We start from the raw sequence: 20,814 nt of genomic DNA, 5'->3' as shown, positions 1-20,814 counted from the left end.
TATATTTTTTTGAATTTTAAAATTTTAGTCTTAATCCAAATCGTGATAATTAAATTTGTTTGGTTAAACTACATTATTAGTCATATACTATGTATAAAGTTAGATTTAGTTTATGTTTTCTAATTTAATCATTTTTAGTCTTTATACTTTTTGAACAACCGTTGTTAAATCATTTAATTGATTTTTTGTATATAATATGTGGAACTAACAAATTGGCATTGCATGTGATAACATATTTGTCACATAAGATTTTAGAAATTGCAAGACTTGAATAATTAAACATCTAACATTTGGTAAGGATTGAAATCTCAAATTTCAAAAAGTGCAAGGACTAAAAATATCGAATTAAAGTACAAGAACTAAATCCACTACTTACATTTAATATATGTACTAATAGCAGAATTTAACCTAAACAGAAATATTACAAAGTTTAGCCTAAAAATTGATATTATATTCAAATTAGGTTATGTACTCGAAGAATAAAAAAATTAGAGATACTAAAATTCAGACATGAAATATGTTCTTAATTAGCATCAAGATTCAACTTAGTATCATTTTAAGTAAAGAAAATGGGGAAAAGAATGAAGAGCCTAAAGGGGTTGAACAATGAGAGGCAATCCATATCTAGGCCGTAGAGAAATAAAAATAAAAGGCGAATGGCGATAGGTAGGGGAAAGGGAGAAGGAAAACCTAGTGATCATAAGGATTAGGACAACTTTATATTCCATAATTGCAAAATTCTTCCCAATGCACATTCTCCCTCCGAACCCGAATGGCAAAAACCCCATCTTGTGCTTGCACCCACCATATAAATGATCGTCCTTAAACCTCTCTGGCCGAAACTCATTAGCTTCATCACCCCATATGGTCGGATCATGGTGCATGGATACAATGTCGATCCACATGTTGGTTCCATTAGGAATGAGTAGGTCATCTACCTTTATATCTTCTCTTGCTTGCCTTTGTGCATTTGGTGCTGATGAGTATCGTCTTAGCACCTCGTTCATCACCCATCCCATCTGCAAATGAGCAAATCAATTTATCCATATAAAAAATTAACCCAAAAAAATATAAAAAAGGAAGAAAAGGGTAAAAGTATTTTGGATGTCCTTGTATTAGGACTTGGACTGCATTTTGCACTTTTTATTTAAAAATGAGCAAATTTGTCATTGTACGTTAGATTAAAAAGTAAATCGATCCTTCTGTTAAAAAAACTATCTATTTTTACTGTTAAAAATGAGTTCATATATGTTAGTATGAGGCACATATGGCATATCACGTGTCACTATTTGATTGTTCTATCTATCATGTTGATTTTTAATAGTAGAAATTAATCAAATTTTAATAAAAAAGATCGGTTTACTCTTTAATATAATGTATAGCGACTAATTTATTTATTTTTAATAAAAAACAAAATGCAACTTAACATTTAATATAGGGTCTCCATAATATTTTTACAAAATAATACATATCAAATAAGAAAATATAAAATTCCACGTAAAATCCGTTTAATACATAAATATAGGAATATATATATATATATGATCAAACCAAGACATTTGTAGGAAAAAACAAAATAAATGAACTGGAGGCAAAGTCCATACATTAGGCTCAAAAGGAGAAGTTTGATTCTCATTATAATCCGACTAATAGTCAGTCCGACAAATAAGATTTGATTTTTTTTTAAGCAAAAGAATTGAGTCTTTTCATTATATTTTTGTTGATTTCCAATTTAGATTCTTTAATAAAATATAATGCTCCGATTGGTTTAAAAACGGAGTCATTTTCCTTTTTAGAAAATTAAAATATTAAAAAATATGTTTAGTTGCAAATTTTAAAAATAAAAATTAGATTATTTTTATTATTTTTAATAAAAATATTTTGTAAAAAGAAAATGATAAAAATAAAATTTTTAGATCTAAATAGATTTATCCCGATCAAACCAAAAGGGAAAAGCGTGGGGGCCGTGTGGGAGAGAGAGGGGAGGTGATGGCTGGGAGGTTCGTCCCACCATGATTTTAAAGACGGCTGCCGCAATTTGCAACAGGAAGAGCCAAATTTTGGTAATTTACAATTCAATGGTTAATATTAACGCATCATATAAGGGAAAATATTAAATTTATACCTTAACATTTGTATCTTTTGTCAAAATAGTTTTTATTTTTGTTTTATTTAAATTTAACTCTTAACCTTTTAAAAATAATTAAATTATTTTTAATAGAAATATTGATTAAAATTTTAATCTTTTAACAATATTAGTACGACAATCTACGATATTTTATATTGACATGACATTATTTATTTTATATATCTAACTAAAAATAATTTAAAAACTATAAAAATATTTAAAAATAATAATAATTCAAAAATATATCTAACCAAAAATAATTTAAAAACTATAAAAATATTCAAAAATAGCATGAATTACATGTGGATTGCCATAAAATTGTCATGTTTAAAAAATTAACATTTTAGGCAATATTTCATTAAAATTTAACAATTCAATTTTTTTAAAGGTTAAAGGTTAAATTTAACTAATAATAATAAAAAGAATCAAATTGACAAAATATATAAAAATAAGAGTTAAATTTGGTATTGCCTTATTAATCAATAATAATATTAGTGAGACTTAAGATTTGGGGTTAGCATTAACATTTTTAAGATTTATTTATTATTTTTAAACTTATATATATAAAAAATCTCATATATAAATAATTTTTATTATCAAACATGTTAAAAAATTAAATTATTAAAAACGATTCGATAGATTTAAAATTTTTAATTATTTTTCAAACAATACCTCAAAAATTTTATTGGATGTAGATAATTGTAGTATAATAATTAGACTTAGAATCCAAGTTGTGAAATGTAGATTGGGTATTTGTCTTTCTAAAAGATGACATGAGTTTGAATCATAGTTGTACTAAAAGAGATGATTAAATTTATCAAACCTTGGTTAAGCGAGACAGGGTGGTGAAAGCGATGTCTTCTCCATCTCCAATCACTTGTCTAATTTCTTCCCTCAATTGGATTTGCCATTGTGGATATATGGCCAAAAGTAGTAAGGTCCATGTGAGTGCCATTGTCGTAGTTTCATGGGCACCAAAGAAGAAAGTCTTGCATTCATCAACAATCTCCCTTGCACTTAACTTTTCCCCTTCCATCAAATACCCAACCAAGGACCGATGATGGGATCCATCCCAATCTTTTATGATCGACCAAAGCAGCTGGTCGATCTCTTTCCCTAGTTTCTTGGCTTCTAGGTTTTTCTTAGGACAAATCCAGTGGCTAAAAGGAACACCGACGTACCTGTTTGAGTTGAAAAGCGTGAATTGCATGGCTCTCAATTTTTCAAACACTTCACTCCCCTTTTCGTTTCTTAACCCAAAGGTTGCCCTCGCTATGATCTCCCCTGTCATGCTTGAAATTTCCTTTTCAACATCCATTTCAAGTTTACCACTATTTATTAAGGTAGTCCACCTTTCTAGCATCTTTGTGGCCGGTTCCAATATCAAGCTTGCCGCGCCATAGCCTGCATCCATCATCAGCATATATCGTAACTTCAAATAAGAAAAATTGGGTAAAAGAATCATGGAATATTATGTAGTAGGAATTATTGTATTTTTTCTTTTCTACTAAAAAATAGGTAAATAATCTGTATAGCAAATTGATAATTTCTATTAAAAATTTATTCATTTGTATTATTAATATTGACGTACATATAGACCTTTTTTTTTTAAATAAAAGAATTTTTAAAAGAAAAATTAATTTTTTCTTAAATTTAACTTATATGGACTAATTTCCCCATTATTAAATTAGAATACCTCCATGATAATTCTATTGAAAAGCTAGCTATGCCTATGGTATAAATAACTATATATAAACAGTTGACCTTCAAGGTAGGTGGAGAGAAAGCAGGGTTAATAACATGGCGATGTCGAACCCAATCATCCCCTTCAACCATCACCAAACCACTTCCGAACATAGGCTTCCTATCATGTTTAAACACATTGGGTTTTCCCCACTTATTTGCATGCACTCTCGATGACATTTTCTTCAGGAACTCTGGTTCTGCAATGTATAAAAATGGCTCCTTTCCCAGCCAATACACGAATACTTTCCCTGCAACAACAAGCATAACATTATTAACCCCCCAATCACACACACACAAGAAACAAAGAGAGTTAGGTACCGTAAGACTTTTGCCACCGAGCGAAGTAGGGAAACACAATGGGGTGTATATTATGGGAAATAGCAAGTGATGAAGAAGCAACATTATTAATAATCTTGGTATCCACTTTCATCTCTCTAACATTTCCCAATGGAAAACGAGGAGTTGGACCTCCAAACCACTACAGGAAAACAGACTTTTAGCGACGCTTTTTTTAGCCTTTAGCAGCGCTTTTAGGCGCCACTAAAACTTTTAGCGGCGCTTTCTAAAACGCCGCAAAAAATGCTGCTATATGTAACGCCACAAAAATTTTTGGCGTTTATTGGAAAAAAATGCCGCTAAAGGTCAAGGCTTTTAGCGGCTTTTGTGGGAAAAGCGCCGTTAAAGGTTAAGGCTTTTAGCGACGTTTGTGGTAAAAGCGCCGCTAAAGGTCAAGGCTTCTAGCGGCGTTTGTGGGAAAAGCGCCGCTAAAGGTCAAGGCTTTTAGCGGCGTTTGTGGGAAAAGCGCCGCTAAAGGTCAAGGCTTTTAGCGGCGCTTTTTTTACAAACGCCGTTAAATTTGGCAGATTTGTAATATTTTTTCACCAATATCCAACCCTTCCGCATTAAAATCCAACCAAATACAACAAATATAATATAAAATGCACCAAAAACAACAAATTTAACATAAAAATACAACCAAAAATATTAATTCTAAATGATACTTCAAATTTAACTAAAGATATATGATATAATTAATAATAAAGTATAATTTAAAATATTTTTACAATAATGTTAAACGTGACAAAACTTAAAACATTCTTACAATAAGAAAACTAATGTCTAAGACGACGGCTTTTGCGATTGTTGAAACATATGCATCATCTGTTGAAGTCAGTAGTGGAGGTCATCGTACTTTTGCTCGCTCGCTACCATCGCTCGTGCCTCGCTCTCTCGCTGCATTGCGCTGCCTCCCTCTCGCGCCTCTGCTCTAAGTTGTTCTTGGAGTTCTTCATATTTTCGTTGAACCTCGGCAATTTGCTCAACCGTGTTCGCTTGCATCCGAGCTATCTGGTCTCTTAACCTCGAACTTGACTTGAGCTTGACTTAGGAAGGCATGTATTCTTGGGAGCCGGATCCAAAATATTGGGTCGGGGTAACACAGATCCTTGAAATCGAACCCGACCGTACCTTTCAGGACCCAAAACTTGGTGATAATTCATTATCAATGTTCTCAAGATTAACAGAACTATCACTCAAGCAATCGCTTCATATTCCGCCTTCTTCTCTTTTAGTTTCTCCTAAAAATCAATTAAAGAGTTAGAAACGAAATATATAATAAAACGAAATATATAATAAAAAGAAATGCAACATAACTTAACATTTTTAAAACTACTAATGATGAATTGAATTAAACAATTATAATTAAAGATTATAAATATTTAGAATAAATCAAATATTATTAAGTGAATATACCATAATTTCTCCACTTGGATGTCATAGGAGATCCATCTTTCTTCCTATCGTAATCTCAAAAAGTGAAGGCGTCCAACTTTTGTCCGGATTTGACTTCCTACAATATAGTAGTAAGAATATTATTTAATAATAGAAAGTTATTAATATTTGAAAGAATTAATAAATTCATAATACCTCGGCCTCATTCTGAAGCAAAACTTCTCGACCTCATGGTAAGCGTGAATTTTTGTTTTTGCTTGCCGCTTGTTCCAACTCGCTCACGGCCCTACATAATAAAATTATTATTACGTATATAGTAAACACTATATATAAGAGTTTGGAAATACGCAATACCTCTCCTTTCTTTGAATTCCAAAATCTAACCGCATCTTCCCATTGATACCTCAGCATTCCTGGCGGAACATTTCTCAGTTTTTCCTTGAGGCTTATGTCTTTCTTAAAATATTGTTTCTTTAAAGTGCTTTTATTGTCTCTCCATCTTTTACCTAATGCCTTCTTGATATAATCATCGGAGACTTCTAAAGCAAATCTCTCCTAAAAAAACATAAGTTTAGAATCTAAATATAAATGAAACTTAAACCAAAGTATTATAAATTGCATTCACATTTTGTTACCTTAATATTAGCGAGAGCCGATTTTTGTTGCTATCGGGCATGTGATGCCATGATTCGTAGTTGATGGGCAACATATTTTCATTTCGTGCTAAAATGCCCAAATAGCCTCGCTAAAAGTCGAGCTTCAGATCCAACAGTGACATGAGTATTTCTACTTACTTTAACACGCTCAACAGGATCTAAGTCGATAAATCTCTAAGTAGCGTATGTCCTCGAACTCTCTGCGTCCCACCACTTTCAATTTGAAAAATGATATACTATTATTATAGTAAAATTGACAAATAATTCAATAATAAAAGTCAACACATGTAAAATGAACATAATATTACTTTGAAATTCTTCAGCTCATCAAGTGTCTCGCACATTCAAGATCCAACAACTGTCTCATTGTTCACTATTTCTTTCTTCCGAATTTGGAGTATTCGGACAATACTTAAATCTCGTACTCTTCTTCTACGATTTTCCTGCAATACACATAAAATAATTAAAGTTTTAGTAACAAATTACAACAATAGTAGTACATATAAAATAGTTAAATTATATAACATGAAAAAGATTAAAATTATAATATTACATATAATTAAAAATTGTAAAATCTTACTACATCATTATTCAGTAAATATCTTCATCCACATCATGTCGAACCCATTGATGTTGTGTATTAGTACTAGGGATATTTTCATCTAAGTTTTGTTTCGAAAAGGTAATGTTTCTGATCTTTCGACGATGTCATCTCTACTTTCATTACCCATGTAAAACAAGTCTCTAGGGGTGTTCCGGAGTACAACATACCAACCCTCATCGTTGGATCTTTCGAATAAAAACTTGTTTCACTTGAGAGGAAAATACATATGGCTCGTCCATCAATTGTTGTCCAGTGTGAATCAAGCGAGAGAAATTCACCATTGTAAACCCAAATTGATCTTTTTTAATTCCTTGAGCAGTATTAACATCTGCCCAATCACACCGAAATAAGATAACTTTCCATCTGCCATAGTAATCCAACTCAATAATGTCGGTAAAAAGTCCGTAATACTCCACATTACCCTCAACCGGATTACTATCCCTAGCACTAGCATAACTTGTAATTGAAGAATTAACAACAACTCCACAATTTTGAGTTCTCCTCATTCTCTCGCGATACTTTGTATGAAATTTGTATCCATTGATGAGGAAGGCACTATATCTTTTTATTACTCTGTTCGGACCTTAGGAAAGCCATTTAACTTCGTCATTGACGTCCTTCCCACTCCAAACCTATTGAATCAAAAGTAAATTAAATAATTAAAAATGTATTATGTAAAAACATTCTTATTTGATTAACTAAATTTCGCGATTATATGTAACTTATTAACTTTAGTTACATACCGCTTGACTTAACCATTCATGAAAAGATTACGTGAATAACTTATTAATCTCTCGATGTTGTAATCTTGAGAGCGTGCGAGATCTCAAAATTTGTTTGTACTCGCTATATTAAAAACAAGTTTAATTGGTTAGAAGATAAACAAATCAAAGCAGCGAATATGTAAGACAATTTTATAACTTACTTGCGCAACGGTTCAATTGAATCGTGGTTTAAAAGTACATATCGATGTGCCTGTATCCACGATATATCATCTAATTCTACAATTTCAACTTTGCCGATTGGTTCTCCATAACTTTGAAATAAATAAGTTTCGGCCAAGTCATTATCATTGAGCCCATCATTTCTACTTGGTCTATTCAATCGTGTTTCAACATCTTCTAAATATCTAGAACAGAAGGTCATGCACTCTTCTGCCAAGTAGCCTTCAGCAATTTATCCTTCTGGATAACGCTTATTGCGACAATATGACTTCAATTTGCTTAGGAACCTAAACACGATATACAATATTTATCAAAAACTGTAACTAAATGTATAGAGGTGAATGAATGAATACTTGAGAAATAAATTAGCACCTTTCTATAGGATACATCCATCGATAAAAAACCGGTCCACCAAGGATTACTTCGTGAGGGAGATGGATTACCAAGTGCACCATAATAGTGAAGAAGGAAGGTGGAAAGATCTTCTCTAAATTGCATAAAGTCAAAGCCGCCGATCTGTACTTTCTCAAGTTCTTCGACATTCAAAACTTTGCCACAGATAGCTTTCATTATATTGGATAGTTCAATTATACAGGACGTTACATTTTTTGACATACAGCACCGTAAAGCAATTGGGAGTAAATCTTGCATCAAGATGTGGTAATCATGTGATTTTAATGAATATAATCTTCTATATTTGAAACTCACACATCGAGATATATTTGACGCATACGCATCTGGGACCTTTATATCCTTCAACACCATGCAGAAAACTTCTTTCTCTTTCTTTGACATTGAAAAAATAGAAGGCGGCAACCGATATTTCCCATTCGGAAGTACTTGAGGATGAAGATCACGCCAGATTCTCATGTCAACTAAATCAAGTCGACTTTGAAGATTGTCTTTTGATTTTCCATCGACATTTAAAATTGTCCCAATTATGTTCTCGCATACATTCTTCTCAATATGCATGACATCAAGATTGTGGCCTAAAATGTTGTGCTCCCAATAAGGCAACTCAAAAAAAATACTCATTTTCTTCCACAACTCCGCCTCATTAGGATCATCCTCTTCGTCAGATTCATCATCAGATTCATCCCTCGATCTTCTCCTTCTCCTTGTTTGCGTGATAGGTGGTTGATTCATCTTCCCGTAACTAAAGTTAATATCTTTTAACATAAACAAGATTTCAGATCCAACGGTTCCGCTCAGAGCTCCTCTGTACTCTTGATCAGTCAAATAGAGTCCTCTGAAATCTAAATTTATGATTTTCATCTAACCACCGACGATGGCCCATGTAAGAGAACTTCTTCCCATTATACAACCACTTGAACAAGTTTATGCAAGACAACAAGGACAGCATAACGTCCTTTAGTACTCCAACCCGATAAATTAGCATAAGCGGGAAATCATTAATTGTCTACAATAAAGTCGCACGTAAATTAAAGTTCTCTTTTCTCAATACATCATATGTCTCAACACCGACCATAATTGTTTTAACTCTTCAATAAGTGGCTGCAAATAGATGTCAATATCATTTCCGGACCTTTCTCTCGAGGATAATCATTGATAAAATAAATGAAGATTACTTCATGCAAATCCATGGAGGCAAATTGTAAGGAACAAGCACTACAAAGCCAAGTCTTGCATCTGAAGTACTCATGATTTTAAATGGATTAAAGCCATCATTTGCTAGCCCAAGCCTCACATTCCGAGGATCTCTTGCAAAGCTTGGAAATTTACTGTCAAATGATTTCCAAGCTAAAGAATTCGCAGGATGTCTTAATAATCCATCATCGGTCCGTTGATCATTATGCCACGTCATAGATTCGGCTGTCTTTGAGGACATGAAAAGCCTTTGAAGTCTTGGTATCAGGGGAAAATATCGCAAGATCTTGACTGGATTCTTTCTTAACTGTGCCCCACCTTCATCCGTATTCACATCTTCTATATTACTATTCATCCAACGAGACTTACCGCAAACATGACAAGATTGTTGGTTTTTTTATCACCCCAGTACAACATGCAGTCATTTGGGCAACTATGAATTTTATCGCAACCAAGGCCCAAATCTTTTATTAGTCTCTTCATGTCTTGACAAGACTGGGGAATTTTTGCAAACGGAAACATCTCTCTTAGAAACTCTAGCAGCATTGTAAAAGAGTTTCCGGTCCACCCTCCCAAACATTTTAAATGAAATAGACGAATGCAGAAGGACAATTTCGAATATTTTGATCCCTCGTAAAGTTCTTTATTCATTTCATTAAGTAAATTGTAGAACTTAGCCGCTTCTTCATTTGGCTCCTTATTAGGTGCACTTGTTCCCGTTTCGGAAAAAACATTTCCACCAATATTACAATCCTCAGATATAATAAAGACAGGTGGAAACGATTGCTCACCATGACTACGCATATTAAATGCATCCCGCAACATATCTTCCATGTCATCTTGTCTAACATACTTGATGGTAATCGAGATCGGATAAGTCGGATTAATCGTTGAAGAAGTTCCACTAGATGTACACTCTCCATGGAAAATCCACTTTTATACCCCGAATAAAGCCATCAACAATTAGATGTTCGTAGACAACTTCACAAAATGCCGAGAGATGTTGCCACACTTCTTACACGGGCAAAGAATCATATTCTCTTAGCATGCATTTTGAAATGCAAAATTTAGAAAAGTTTGTACTCCATTTTGATAGGCATTGCTTACCCTTGACAATTTCATCCAACTCCTATCCATTTTGTAGTTCTTGAAATCTAAAGTTGACAACATATTACAGTTACTTAAATGTTCTCAATTGATTTAAATCATATCATTATACTACATATCAAGTCTCTAATGGGTATAAACTAATTTAGGCAAGTTGCAGGATTTTCGACTATAGATTTATGTATTATGTAAGTTAAGTAAATTTTGTAAACTAGTTATGTATGATATGATATATATTTAAGTATTATGTAAGTTATGTAATTTATGATATGATATATATTTATGTAAATTATATATTTATCTAAGTTATATAAGTTATGTAAGTTATGTAAATTATGATATAAAATATATTTAAGTATTATGTAAGTTATGTAAGTTATATATTTATCTAAGTTATATAAGTTATATAAGTTATGTATGTTATATAAGTTATGTAAGTTATATATGTTATATAAGTTATGTAAATTATGATATCAAATATATTTATGTATTATGTAAGTTTTTATTTCACGATGTGGAAAATCACATGGATAATACATATCAAATATCAAGTATCTACAGGTAAGTAAGCGGGATTAAATAATATTTAATTAAATAATATTTATAAAAATTATTTTAATTAAATAATATACATATCGTCTGCTTTTATTTGACAAATCACATATGATTAAAATAGTCCACACTTAATTTAATTTATGTTTTACAAGTCATCTTTTCTTAAGTACATATTAAAGCATTGTGTGGACATCCGTATTTAGCTTAAAAGCTATGATTTAGTTTGAATAAAAGTTTAACTTAAATGGTAAAACGGACGATAATATTTGTAATAAAACGGAGAATAATATTTGTGATAAAACGGACGAGAATATTTCAATAATAATTTAAATTTAAGTTAAAACTATATAAAATATTTTATTAAATATTTGTATATTAGATGGGACATATTAAATTGAAACATTTGAATTTTTAAGATTCATCATACGTGGCGTTGTTACACCTAGGAGGATCCATTATATCTTGCACTCGATATAAGGCAACCCGTCAAAGTTTCCAAACCTATATACTTTGAATCTTTAAAATATTTAAAATAAGGTTGGAGAGAAGGTCACTATTGTTGTAATTTTGATAAAAAGTAGTTATAACTTTTAAAGAAATTTAAAAATATTAAATATTAAAATAAAACATTATTAATATAAAAAAAAGTAATTTGAATATAATAATATCAAAAAGAATCGTAGTTTAATTTTTATAAGTAAATTGGAAATAAATTAAGGTTATATAAATATTCAATAGTAAATGAGCTCGATATAACTTTTTCTAGTCTTTTGAATTTTTAAGATTCATCATACGTGGCGTTGTTACACCTAGGAGGATCCATTATATCTTGCACTCGATATAAGGCAACCCGTCAGTTTCCAACCTATATACTTTGAATCTTTTAAATATTTAAAATAAGGTTGGAGAGAAAGTCACTATTGTTGTAATTTTAATGGACAAGCAAGCTACACGGTAATAAAATTAATTCATACCTATTCATACTTAAGTTGAATCAAATAATAATTAAGTTGAACCAAATATTTAAAATTAATTTGGAAACAAAATAGTTCTACTCCAAACAGAACTAGCAATTAAATCTTTACAAAATCGCAACCCCAAAATATTAATTTTTCCAAAATCAGCATGATAAAACTATTATTGATTAGAATTTTGAAATAAAGCCTACATTAATAAAACGTACCTGGTCTACTCCACTCTCACCAGCAAAAAGTAATATTTGTTAAGTAATTTAAGGTGAAAATGCATAGAAATAAGGAAAAATTTTAGCAACGAAACTTGTACGTACCTAGAACAAATGCCAATGGCTGTGGTGTATTTAGTTGCACCAAATATTAATTCAGGTGCTCGATAGTACCTAGAACAGATGTAAGATTATAAGAGTAGCACCAAATATATTTCAGTTTAAGCAAATATAGAAACTTTACCTATATCAATTTTACAAGTGCCCACTTGTACCAGGATCAAAGACACTGCCAATGAAGCTATACACCTTAGCAAAATATGGCAAAACTGCACAGTAAACACATAAGTTGGATAGAAACATGAAAACAGAACAAAAGAACATCTAAAAAACAAAAATGGAATCACCATTAGTATGTAAACATGAAAATGCACAGATTGAAACAAACCAACTTTGCATGTGCAGAATCATACTCCACAAAACTCATAAACATTAACTTCTCCTAACCAAAATACCAACTTTATGTTTACAGAGGCCTTGATCAAAACTAACATAACTGTTGATTTATAACTTATCTAATAAGAATCACAGAATATGCAGAAAGTACCTGAGCATTTAATTTCAAGAGAACCATGTATTCGAAGGAAAAGAGCGAAAATGATCAATGTATGCAAAACACGGTCTATATTTCAAAAGCTGAGTAAAGCTTTCATCTAGTACCAAATGCATACATATATAGAGACACAAACACACTAATTCATACTTAAGTTGAATCAAATAATACTTAAGTTGAACCAAAATATAAAAACTTATTCATACTTCAAATAATAATTAATAATACTATTTTGAAAAAATTAGTTATAAATTTTAAAGACATTTAAAAATAATAAATATTAAAATCAAACATGTTTAATATAACAAAATAGTAATTTGAATATAATAATATCAAGAAAGAATCGTAGTTTACTTTTAAAGTGGAAATAAATTAAGGTTATATAAATATTCAATAGCGATAGAACTTTTTCAATTCTTTTTGAATTTTTAAGATTCATTATACGTGGCGTTGTTACACCTAGGAGGATCCATTATATCTTGTACTCGATATAAGGCAACCCGTCAGTTTTCAAACCTATATACTTTGAATCTTTAAAATATTTAAAATAAGGTTGAGAGAAGGTCACTATTGTTGTAATTATAATGGACAAGCAAGCTACATATATGGTAATAAAATTAATTCATACTTATTCATACTTCAAATAAGTAATACTATAAGGTCAGTTTCCAACCTATATACTTTGAATCTTTAAAATATTTAAAACGTACCTTAATAAAAGCGTACTGGTCTACTCCACTATCACCAAACAAGCAGAGGTGGAGTCCAAAAAGTAATATTTGTTAAGTAATTTAAAGTGAAAATGCATAGAAATAAGGAAAAAAATTTAGTAACTAAACGGCACTGCATTACCTAGAACAGATGTAAGATTATAAGAGTAGCATCAAATATATTTCAGTTTAAGAAAATATAAAACTTTATCTATATCAGTACCAAATTTTAATTGAAGATTAAATGGCGCTTCAGTTGAACCAATACTTGCGGGAGGAGCAGAAGCGATAAATGAAGCTGTACCCTCAAAGAAAATCGCAAAAGCGCACATCTTTTCAAACCATTTCTGCAAAAAAATACAAAATCTTTTATGAGCATACAAATGACTTCCACCTCTGCAAAAAAATTGTAAATACAAGGCACATAACACAATTAGCAAATCCAATCAGCTGTTTCTTCAAACCTTGACTTTCCTAAAGTGCCCAAATCGAACATATTATCCTACATCTGAAAACAGGTTTCAGAATAAGTACAAGCAAATACTAGCATGCTCATTCCCACTCACACATGAATCAGAGCATCATAGGAAATAATATCAATATTCTAAAGACAGAAAGCATAAGAAAAAACTCAAATACTAACAATTTCGTTTAAGGACAACAGCCACCTCTTGTTCTCTTGACTCTCATCAAGAATTTTAAGCATGGCAGGCAGTTCTTTTCTTTTTTGGTTCATTACCAACATTTCAGGAACATTATTTATAAAATTTCACAACCATCATTTTATTAAGTTCTAGGTTTGGTGAACAAAAACAATATAATGAAAAAATCTTAGAACTTTTGACTTTGTCTCACGAGCACTTCCTTTTGGTAGTATGGAGGGTATGAAACTAAAAAGAATCCAACAGAAACAAGTGAGGATAAAATGATTGACACAGAACTAGACATGAACAGTTAACAACCCAATGTGTAGGTTCCCAAAAGAACATGAAAAATTACTCTCGCAAGCAACTAAAGTGTCTTTTTCTTTCATGCTAAAATTCTTTTATTTGATTCAAAATGCATGAAAAGGAAAAATCAATATTAGGCTAGACTCTAGAGACAGAGGAGAAAATTAGAAAGAGTCTTCACATAATTTCAAGAATGGTGAAATAGAACATAATGTCAATAAAGCGTAAATTCATATAAACTGGTTTTACTGCAGAGATTGAAAAACCAAACAATGACCCAAGAAGCTCAAAGCGAAAAGGTCCCTTTCAGACGCAGAACGATAAATGCGTTTTTAACATTCAAGACCGAGCAAATAAATGCAGAACTACCCCAGGACAATTCCAATTCAAACAATAAAAAATAATAAACAAATGGATAATAAAGCAGTCAAAGTACAGCCAATTTCTTCACATAACTGAAAGAAAATGAATAGAGGAATTCAACAATATAAAACGTGAGCAACAAGACAGCAATAAACTCTTAAATCAATCTAAGTCCACACTAAACACATAAGTTGGATAGAAACATGAAAAACAGACCAAAAGAACATCTAAATAACCAAAATATAACAACTTTATTATATAAAACGTGAGCAACACGACAGCAATAAACTCTTAAATCAATCTAAGTCCACACTAAACACATAAGTTGGATAGAAACATGAAAACAGACCAAAATAACATCTAAATAACCAAAATGGAATCACCATTATTATGTAAACATGAAAATGCACAGATTGAAACAAACCAACTTTGCATGTGCAGAATCATACTCCACAAAACTCATAAACATTAACTTCTCCTAACCGAATACCAACTTTATATTTACAGAGTCCTTGATGGAAACTAACATAATCTGTTGATATATAACTTATCTAATAAGAATCACAGAATATGCGAGAAAGTACACGAGTATTTAGTATCAAGAGAACCATGTATTCAAAGGAAAAGAGCAGAATTGATCAATGTATGCAAAACTTGGTCTATATTTCAAAAGCTGGAATAAAGCTTTCATCTAGTACCAAATACATACATATATAGAGACACAAACACACAGGCATACATCTTCCATTACCTAAATCTGTTTCTTGAAAATAAAAGATAAGTACGCTTCAACAGGAGACTTAACGAAAGAAGCCAAATCGAGACAAAACACAAAAAATAGTGGATGAAATAAGCTTAAAAATTTAGGAATGTAATTAAAATGTTAATTAAATGTTAGGAAAAACATTAAAACTTTAGGAATGTAATTAAATGTTAATTAAACATTGAAAACATAAAAGGAAAAACATGTTGAAAGAAACATAAATGTTAGGAAAAAAATGTTACCTTGATTGAAATGGAAATGTTTTCTTGAGGGTTTATTTAGAGATGCTTGGGATTGATCTCTAATAATGTTGAGAGACTTCCCTACTCATTGCATTTGAAGAACAAAAGTGCATTTACAGTCGACAAAACAATCAAATGAGTTCTAAAATAAACAACATTTAATGATTGGTATAATATTAATTATATTGCATAATAACATGTGGGAATAAACAAATAAAATGATTACAAAAAACAGCTAGCAATATGGTATAACATTAACAGGAGAAATAGGACCAAGCTCAATACCATTAAAAGACAGTAAGTTACATTGTATACATATTAAAAGACAGTAAGCTGTTGTTGCTCCAGTAAATTTGAAAGCTGTCCATATATTTAGGAACATAGTAGATCAAATATATATAAGTACTAACAATATTACTGTTAATGCCAAAGACCGTTTTTTACTCTCCGTGAGAGGAGTTGATCCTCAAACACCAAGTTATCCACGGTTTGCAGAGAGAAAAGTGAATAAAGAGAAAACCAGAACCAAATGAAGACTAAATATAATTCAAAGTGCTAAAACGAATTCTGATTCCTACCAAAATTGGTAAAAATATCACCTTTGAGCTCATTGTATATAGGTTGAACAATGAAATGGCAAACATATGCATTAGTCATAATAGGGATAACTACTAGTAAATCCAAAATTGCCATTTTCGATCCAAAATCTAGGCTCCTCCTTGGAGCCTCTATCTTCCCTTCAATAAGCTTAATAAATGCAAAAGCAAAGCAAACCACAATTAAAACAACAATGAGAGCTATCAAGCGACCAAAGTCATGCTCAATGAATCAATCCTATCTAACACGCAAAGTGGAGCAAGAAAAACAACCATAACAACCAAAACCAATAACTTCCTATGATCCCCAAAACTAGTCCTAACCACTGATCGAGAACCCCAATATGACGAACTGAACCAGACATAACATCACCCAGACATTACGAACCGAACCAGTCCTAACCACTGATCGAGAATCCCTAGAACAAGCCCTAGAACCTTCATAGTAGCAGGTAAAGCAATGATTCCAGCACCAATAATTGTGGTGGTTCAGTTCAAAATAGCACCAGAAACACCAGATCCGGTATTGGGTTTACTTAAAACAAGGGTATAATCATCGAGATCAACATCAACATCAGTATCAACATCATTAATCTAAAATCCCAAAAAATAAAAGCCAAGTAATACAAGAACTACACATTAATCTAAAGGGACTAAAAACTAACCATTTAAAACCCATGAACCATCGACCATCGATGAGAGGAAAGGAAAACAAGTAAGGGATTTCGAGAATGGGGGAACAGTTAAGGAAAAAGGGACTTGGGGAAAATGTTAGGGATTTCGGGTTTGGGGAATTAGGGGATGATTTGGGGAAAAAAAAAAGAGGTTTTGTTTTAGGGATTTGGGGAAGGAAGACGAGATGGGGGAAAAGGACTTAGCAAAAAAATGAAACCGATTTCGGGTAAAGGGCATAAACCTCGGAGAGAAAAAACGACGCCGCTTCAAATAAGCAAAATTTGTATTTTTAGCAACGCGCCGCTAATAAGACCTTTTGAGGCGTTTTCAGCAAAGCGCCACTAATACCTATTTTATATACACAATAAAACGACGCCGTTCTAATACGCTTTGTGGCGTTTATTATAAACGCCGCTAAAGCCAATACTATTCGGAGGAAACGCGCTTTTCTTGTAATGTATAATGAAATTTTGTGGCGTTTTCTAAAAACGCCGCTATTTTCTATCTTTTGCGGTGTTTTATGTATAAACGCCGCTAATACCGGATATTTTATAGAAATTAATCAAAATTTAAAACTATATATTTAGAATTTCTTTTAAAATATATATAAACCCTAAAACCCTAACTATAGTTGAAACTTTAATTTTGATTTAATATACATTTTAAAATACATATTATGTATGCATATAAATTAATTAATTAAATAAAAATATGATGTTTATTTATTATATCAATAACGTGTAAATTAATATTTTACAAGATCTAGATCAAATTACAGTTCATGTACACAATTGCACACTAAACCACTTTCCATATATATATATTTATATATATTTTAAAATAATATTTTCTATATATTTATCTTATATACATTTATCTTCTAAATTAAAATCCAAAATTATACTCTAAATTTGAAACCCTAAACCTGATACTCTAAACCCTAAACCTTAGACCACAAACAAAAAACCACTCACCCCAAACTTTAAACACCAAAACCATTCGGTAACCCCTAAACCAACCATAACTCCTGGACCATAAAGCCGGCCCAAACTATAAAGTATATATACTCTAAAAAATTGTTAACCCTAAACCATAATAAACATATTTTTGGGAATTCGTGTGGCCAATGTTAATGTAGTACAAATTAAAACACACACACATGCACACATATATATATATATATATATGTTTATATTCTTATATTAAATAATATTATGAGTACGTATATACAAAATAACATGAATCTTAGTAAAATCCAAATTATGTTCTTGATTAATAGTATCATTTCCTTAAACCCTTCTAAACTTAATTTTTAACATATTTTATTTCGACATTCTATTTAATCTAAATATATTTAAACAAAAAAATAGATAATTAAAAATACACAATAGCATTATTATTTATACAAAGTTACATAACTTTAATAAAATAATTAATTCTCTATTGGAACACTCTAGTTATAATGTCCACTCAGAAGATATTTCTATGTTATATAAGCTTGGAATTTATACATAGTTCAAAAATGCTAATTCCACATTCAAAATCACCCTTATATAGCATCCCAAGTAAGAATCGAAAGGAAATTATCTCTTAAGAAGATAATAATAATTGTCCCACTCTAAACTTTAACCCTAATTAACCTTTAAACCCTAAATCATAATCCATAAATTCAAATACTAGTTAACTCCTAAACCTTAAACCATAGTTAACGATCATAATTGAACCTGCTTAAACCATATATCTTAAACCATAATCCTTAAAATATAATGATAATTAATTTAATATTTTAAATTCAATACTATCTCTTCTATGATTATATAAGAAAATATTCAATATATTGTATAATCATAAATTTTAATAATTATTGTTTTAGAGGTTGGAGATTAGTGTTTATGATTCTGTTTGAGGTTTAGGGGTTATGGAGTTTTAGCGGCGTTTTACCTAAAGCGCCGCTAATGCTCTGGTTTTTAGCGGCGCTTTAGGTAAAACGCCGCTAATGCTCTGGTTTTTAGCGGCGTTTTACCTAAAGTGCCGCTAATGCTCTGGTTTTTAGCGGCGTTTTACGTAAAGCGCCGCTAATACTCTGTTTTTAGTGGCGTTTTAGTAAAAAATGCCGCTAATGCTATGTTTTTACCGGCGTTTTTTTAGAACGCCGTTATTGCTCTGAATTTTAAAATTTTGGCGGCGTTTTTTAATAAAACGCCACTAAAAACGCCGCTAAAGCCCTATTTTCCTGTAGTGAACCCATTCTTCCTTATCTTACAGTAAACTAGAATGGGTAGAATCCAGCATGACAATATCAATCTCAACAATAAATACAGAACCAAACCCACCATCACTGACCTAAAATAACCTTCCAATAACCCCATTTTTATATTCAATAATCTCTACCTATATCATTTTTGATATTGTGATAACTAAAGAAGATGATGAAGTGGGTTTTTATAGGGGATGATACGTTCACTATTTACTCCACCTTTTTTTTTTTCGGTTTTTTGTTTTTAGTTTCAACGTTTCTCAAGTATTCGTTTACTGTTGCTGCAGTGTTTTTTAATTTGTTTCATTGCCTATATATGAAACCAAAAATAAATAAATAAATAAATACCTGGTCTGATTTGCCGTATAAGAATATGGGTTAAATTCTGCAATTAATCCCTATAAATTACAAAAATTGTATATTTAATCTTTAAACTTTAATTTAATTATTTTAATTTCTATACTATTTGAATAACAAAATTCTAAGTTAAATTATATTATTCTAAAATTTGATGTAATAAATATATTATTATATATGTAATGTGATGTTAACATATTATTTCTAAAATTTAATATTGCGGGTTGTTTCTAAAACATTTGGAAAAATCTCTAAATTGTGGTCAGCCTTTTCTTTCAACTCATCTAATCAAATATTCTAAGTGATTGAGTGGAGAGGCTTGGGAGTTCATAGAACATGGGAAGGGCCAAGTCAATTTTGTATTAAATAACACTAACAAAAAAACAGCTCATGTGAAGTCATATTAAACATACACACATGCCGCATTAAATACATTAATTTATTAATCAACGTGTAAAGTTTATGAACACACCTTCTCAATGTGTGAAAATTCAAAACAAGGCCAAACTCGAAAATTTTTTTAGGGCGGAAATTAATTATAATTTTTATGATAATAAAAATATAATTTTATTATTTTAATTGTTTATATTTTTATAATTTTTAAATAATTAAATTAAATTTTATATTAAAATTAAAACTTTAATTTTGTGTACGGGGAAAGCATTTCTAATTAATAAAACCAAGTTTGTGTAGTTTCTCATTTTTCCTATATATAGTAAAAATAATTCATCAAACGACGCACATTGTCTTGCACATTGGAAGAGAAATCCATCGATTTGTACTATATTAGCCTTTTGAGTTTAATTCTTGTACACGTTAACTTTTTCCTTCTACTATTTCTTGTAAGACCAATGGTTCATTATTACCTGATAAATTTTTTTAAAATTCTTCATATTCCAACCATCTCTGACATATTTTAAAAGAATGATGGGTAAATTTTGATTAAGTATTTTAGTATCTTTTAGACATGAATCAAAACTAAATATAAAAGATATATATTTACAAAATTATTGGTGAATTCATCTT

General features: G+C 30.9%; 1 protein-coding gene across 1 annotated transcript; it reads right to left on the bottom strand.

The window, feature by feature from the left end:
* Positions 1 to 590: 590 nt before the first annotated feature.
* LOC108465368 (cytokinin hydroxylase-like) lies at positions 591 to 19,543 on the bottom strand. Its single transcript, XM_053018578.1, has 5 exons — positions 19,420 to 19,543; positions 4,193 to 4,351; positions 3,886 to 4,122; positions 2,952 to 3,532; positions 591 to 1,019 (listed from the first exon to the last, which is right to left on the bottom strand). The coding sequence occupies exons 1-5, from the start codon at positions 19,541 to 19,543 to the stop codon at positions 591 to 593; spliced, it is 1,530 nt and encodes a 509-aa protein (XP_052874538.1).
* Between the last annotated feature and the right edge of the window lie 1,271 nt (positions 19,544 to 20,814).

Source organism: Gossypium arboreum, chromosome 9, assembly GCF_025698485.1.
Source record: "Gossypium arboreum isolate Shixiya-1 chromosome 9, ASM2569848v2, whole genome shotgun sequence".
NCBI lineage: Eukaryota > Viridiplantae > Streptophyta > Magnoliopsida > Malvales > Malvaceae > Gossypium > Gossypium arboreum.
Note: the sequence above shows the minus strand (reverse complement) of the source record. Positions and strands in the feature narration are given on the sequence as shown.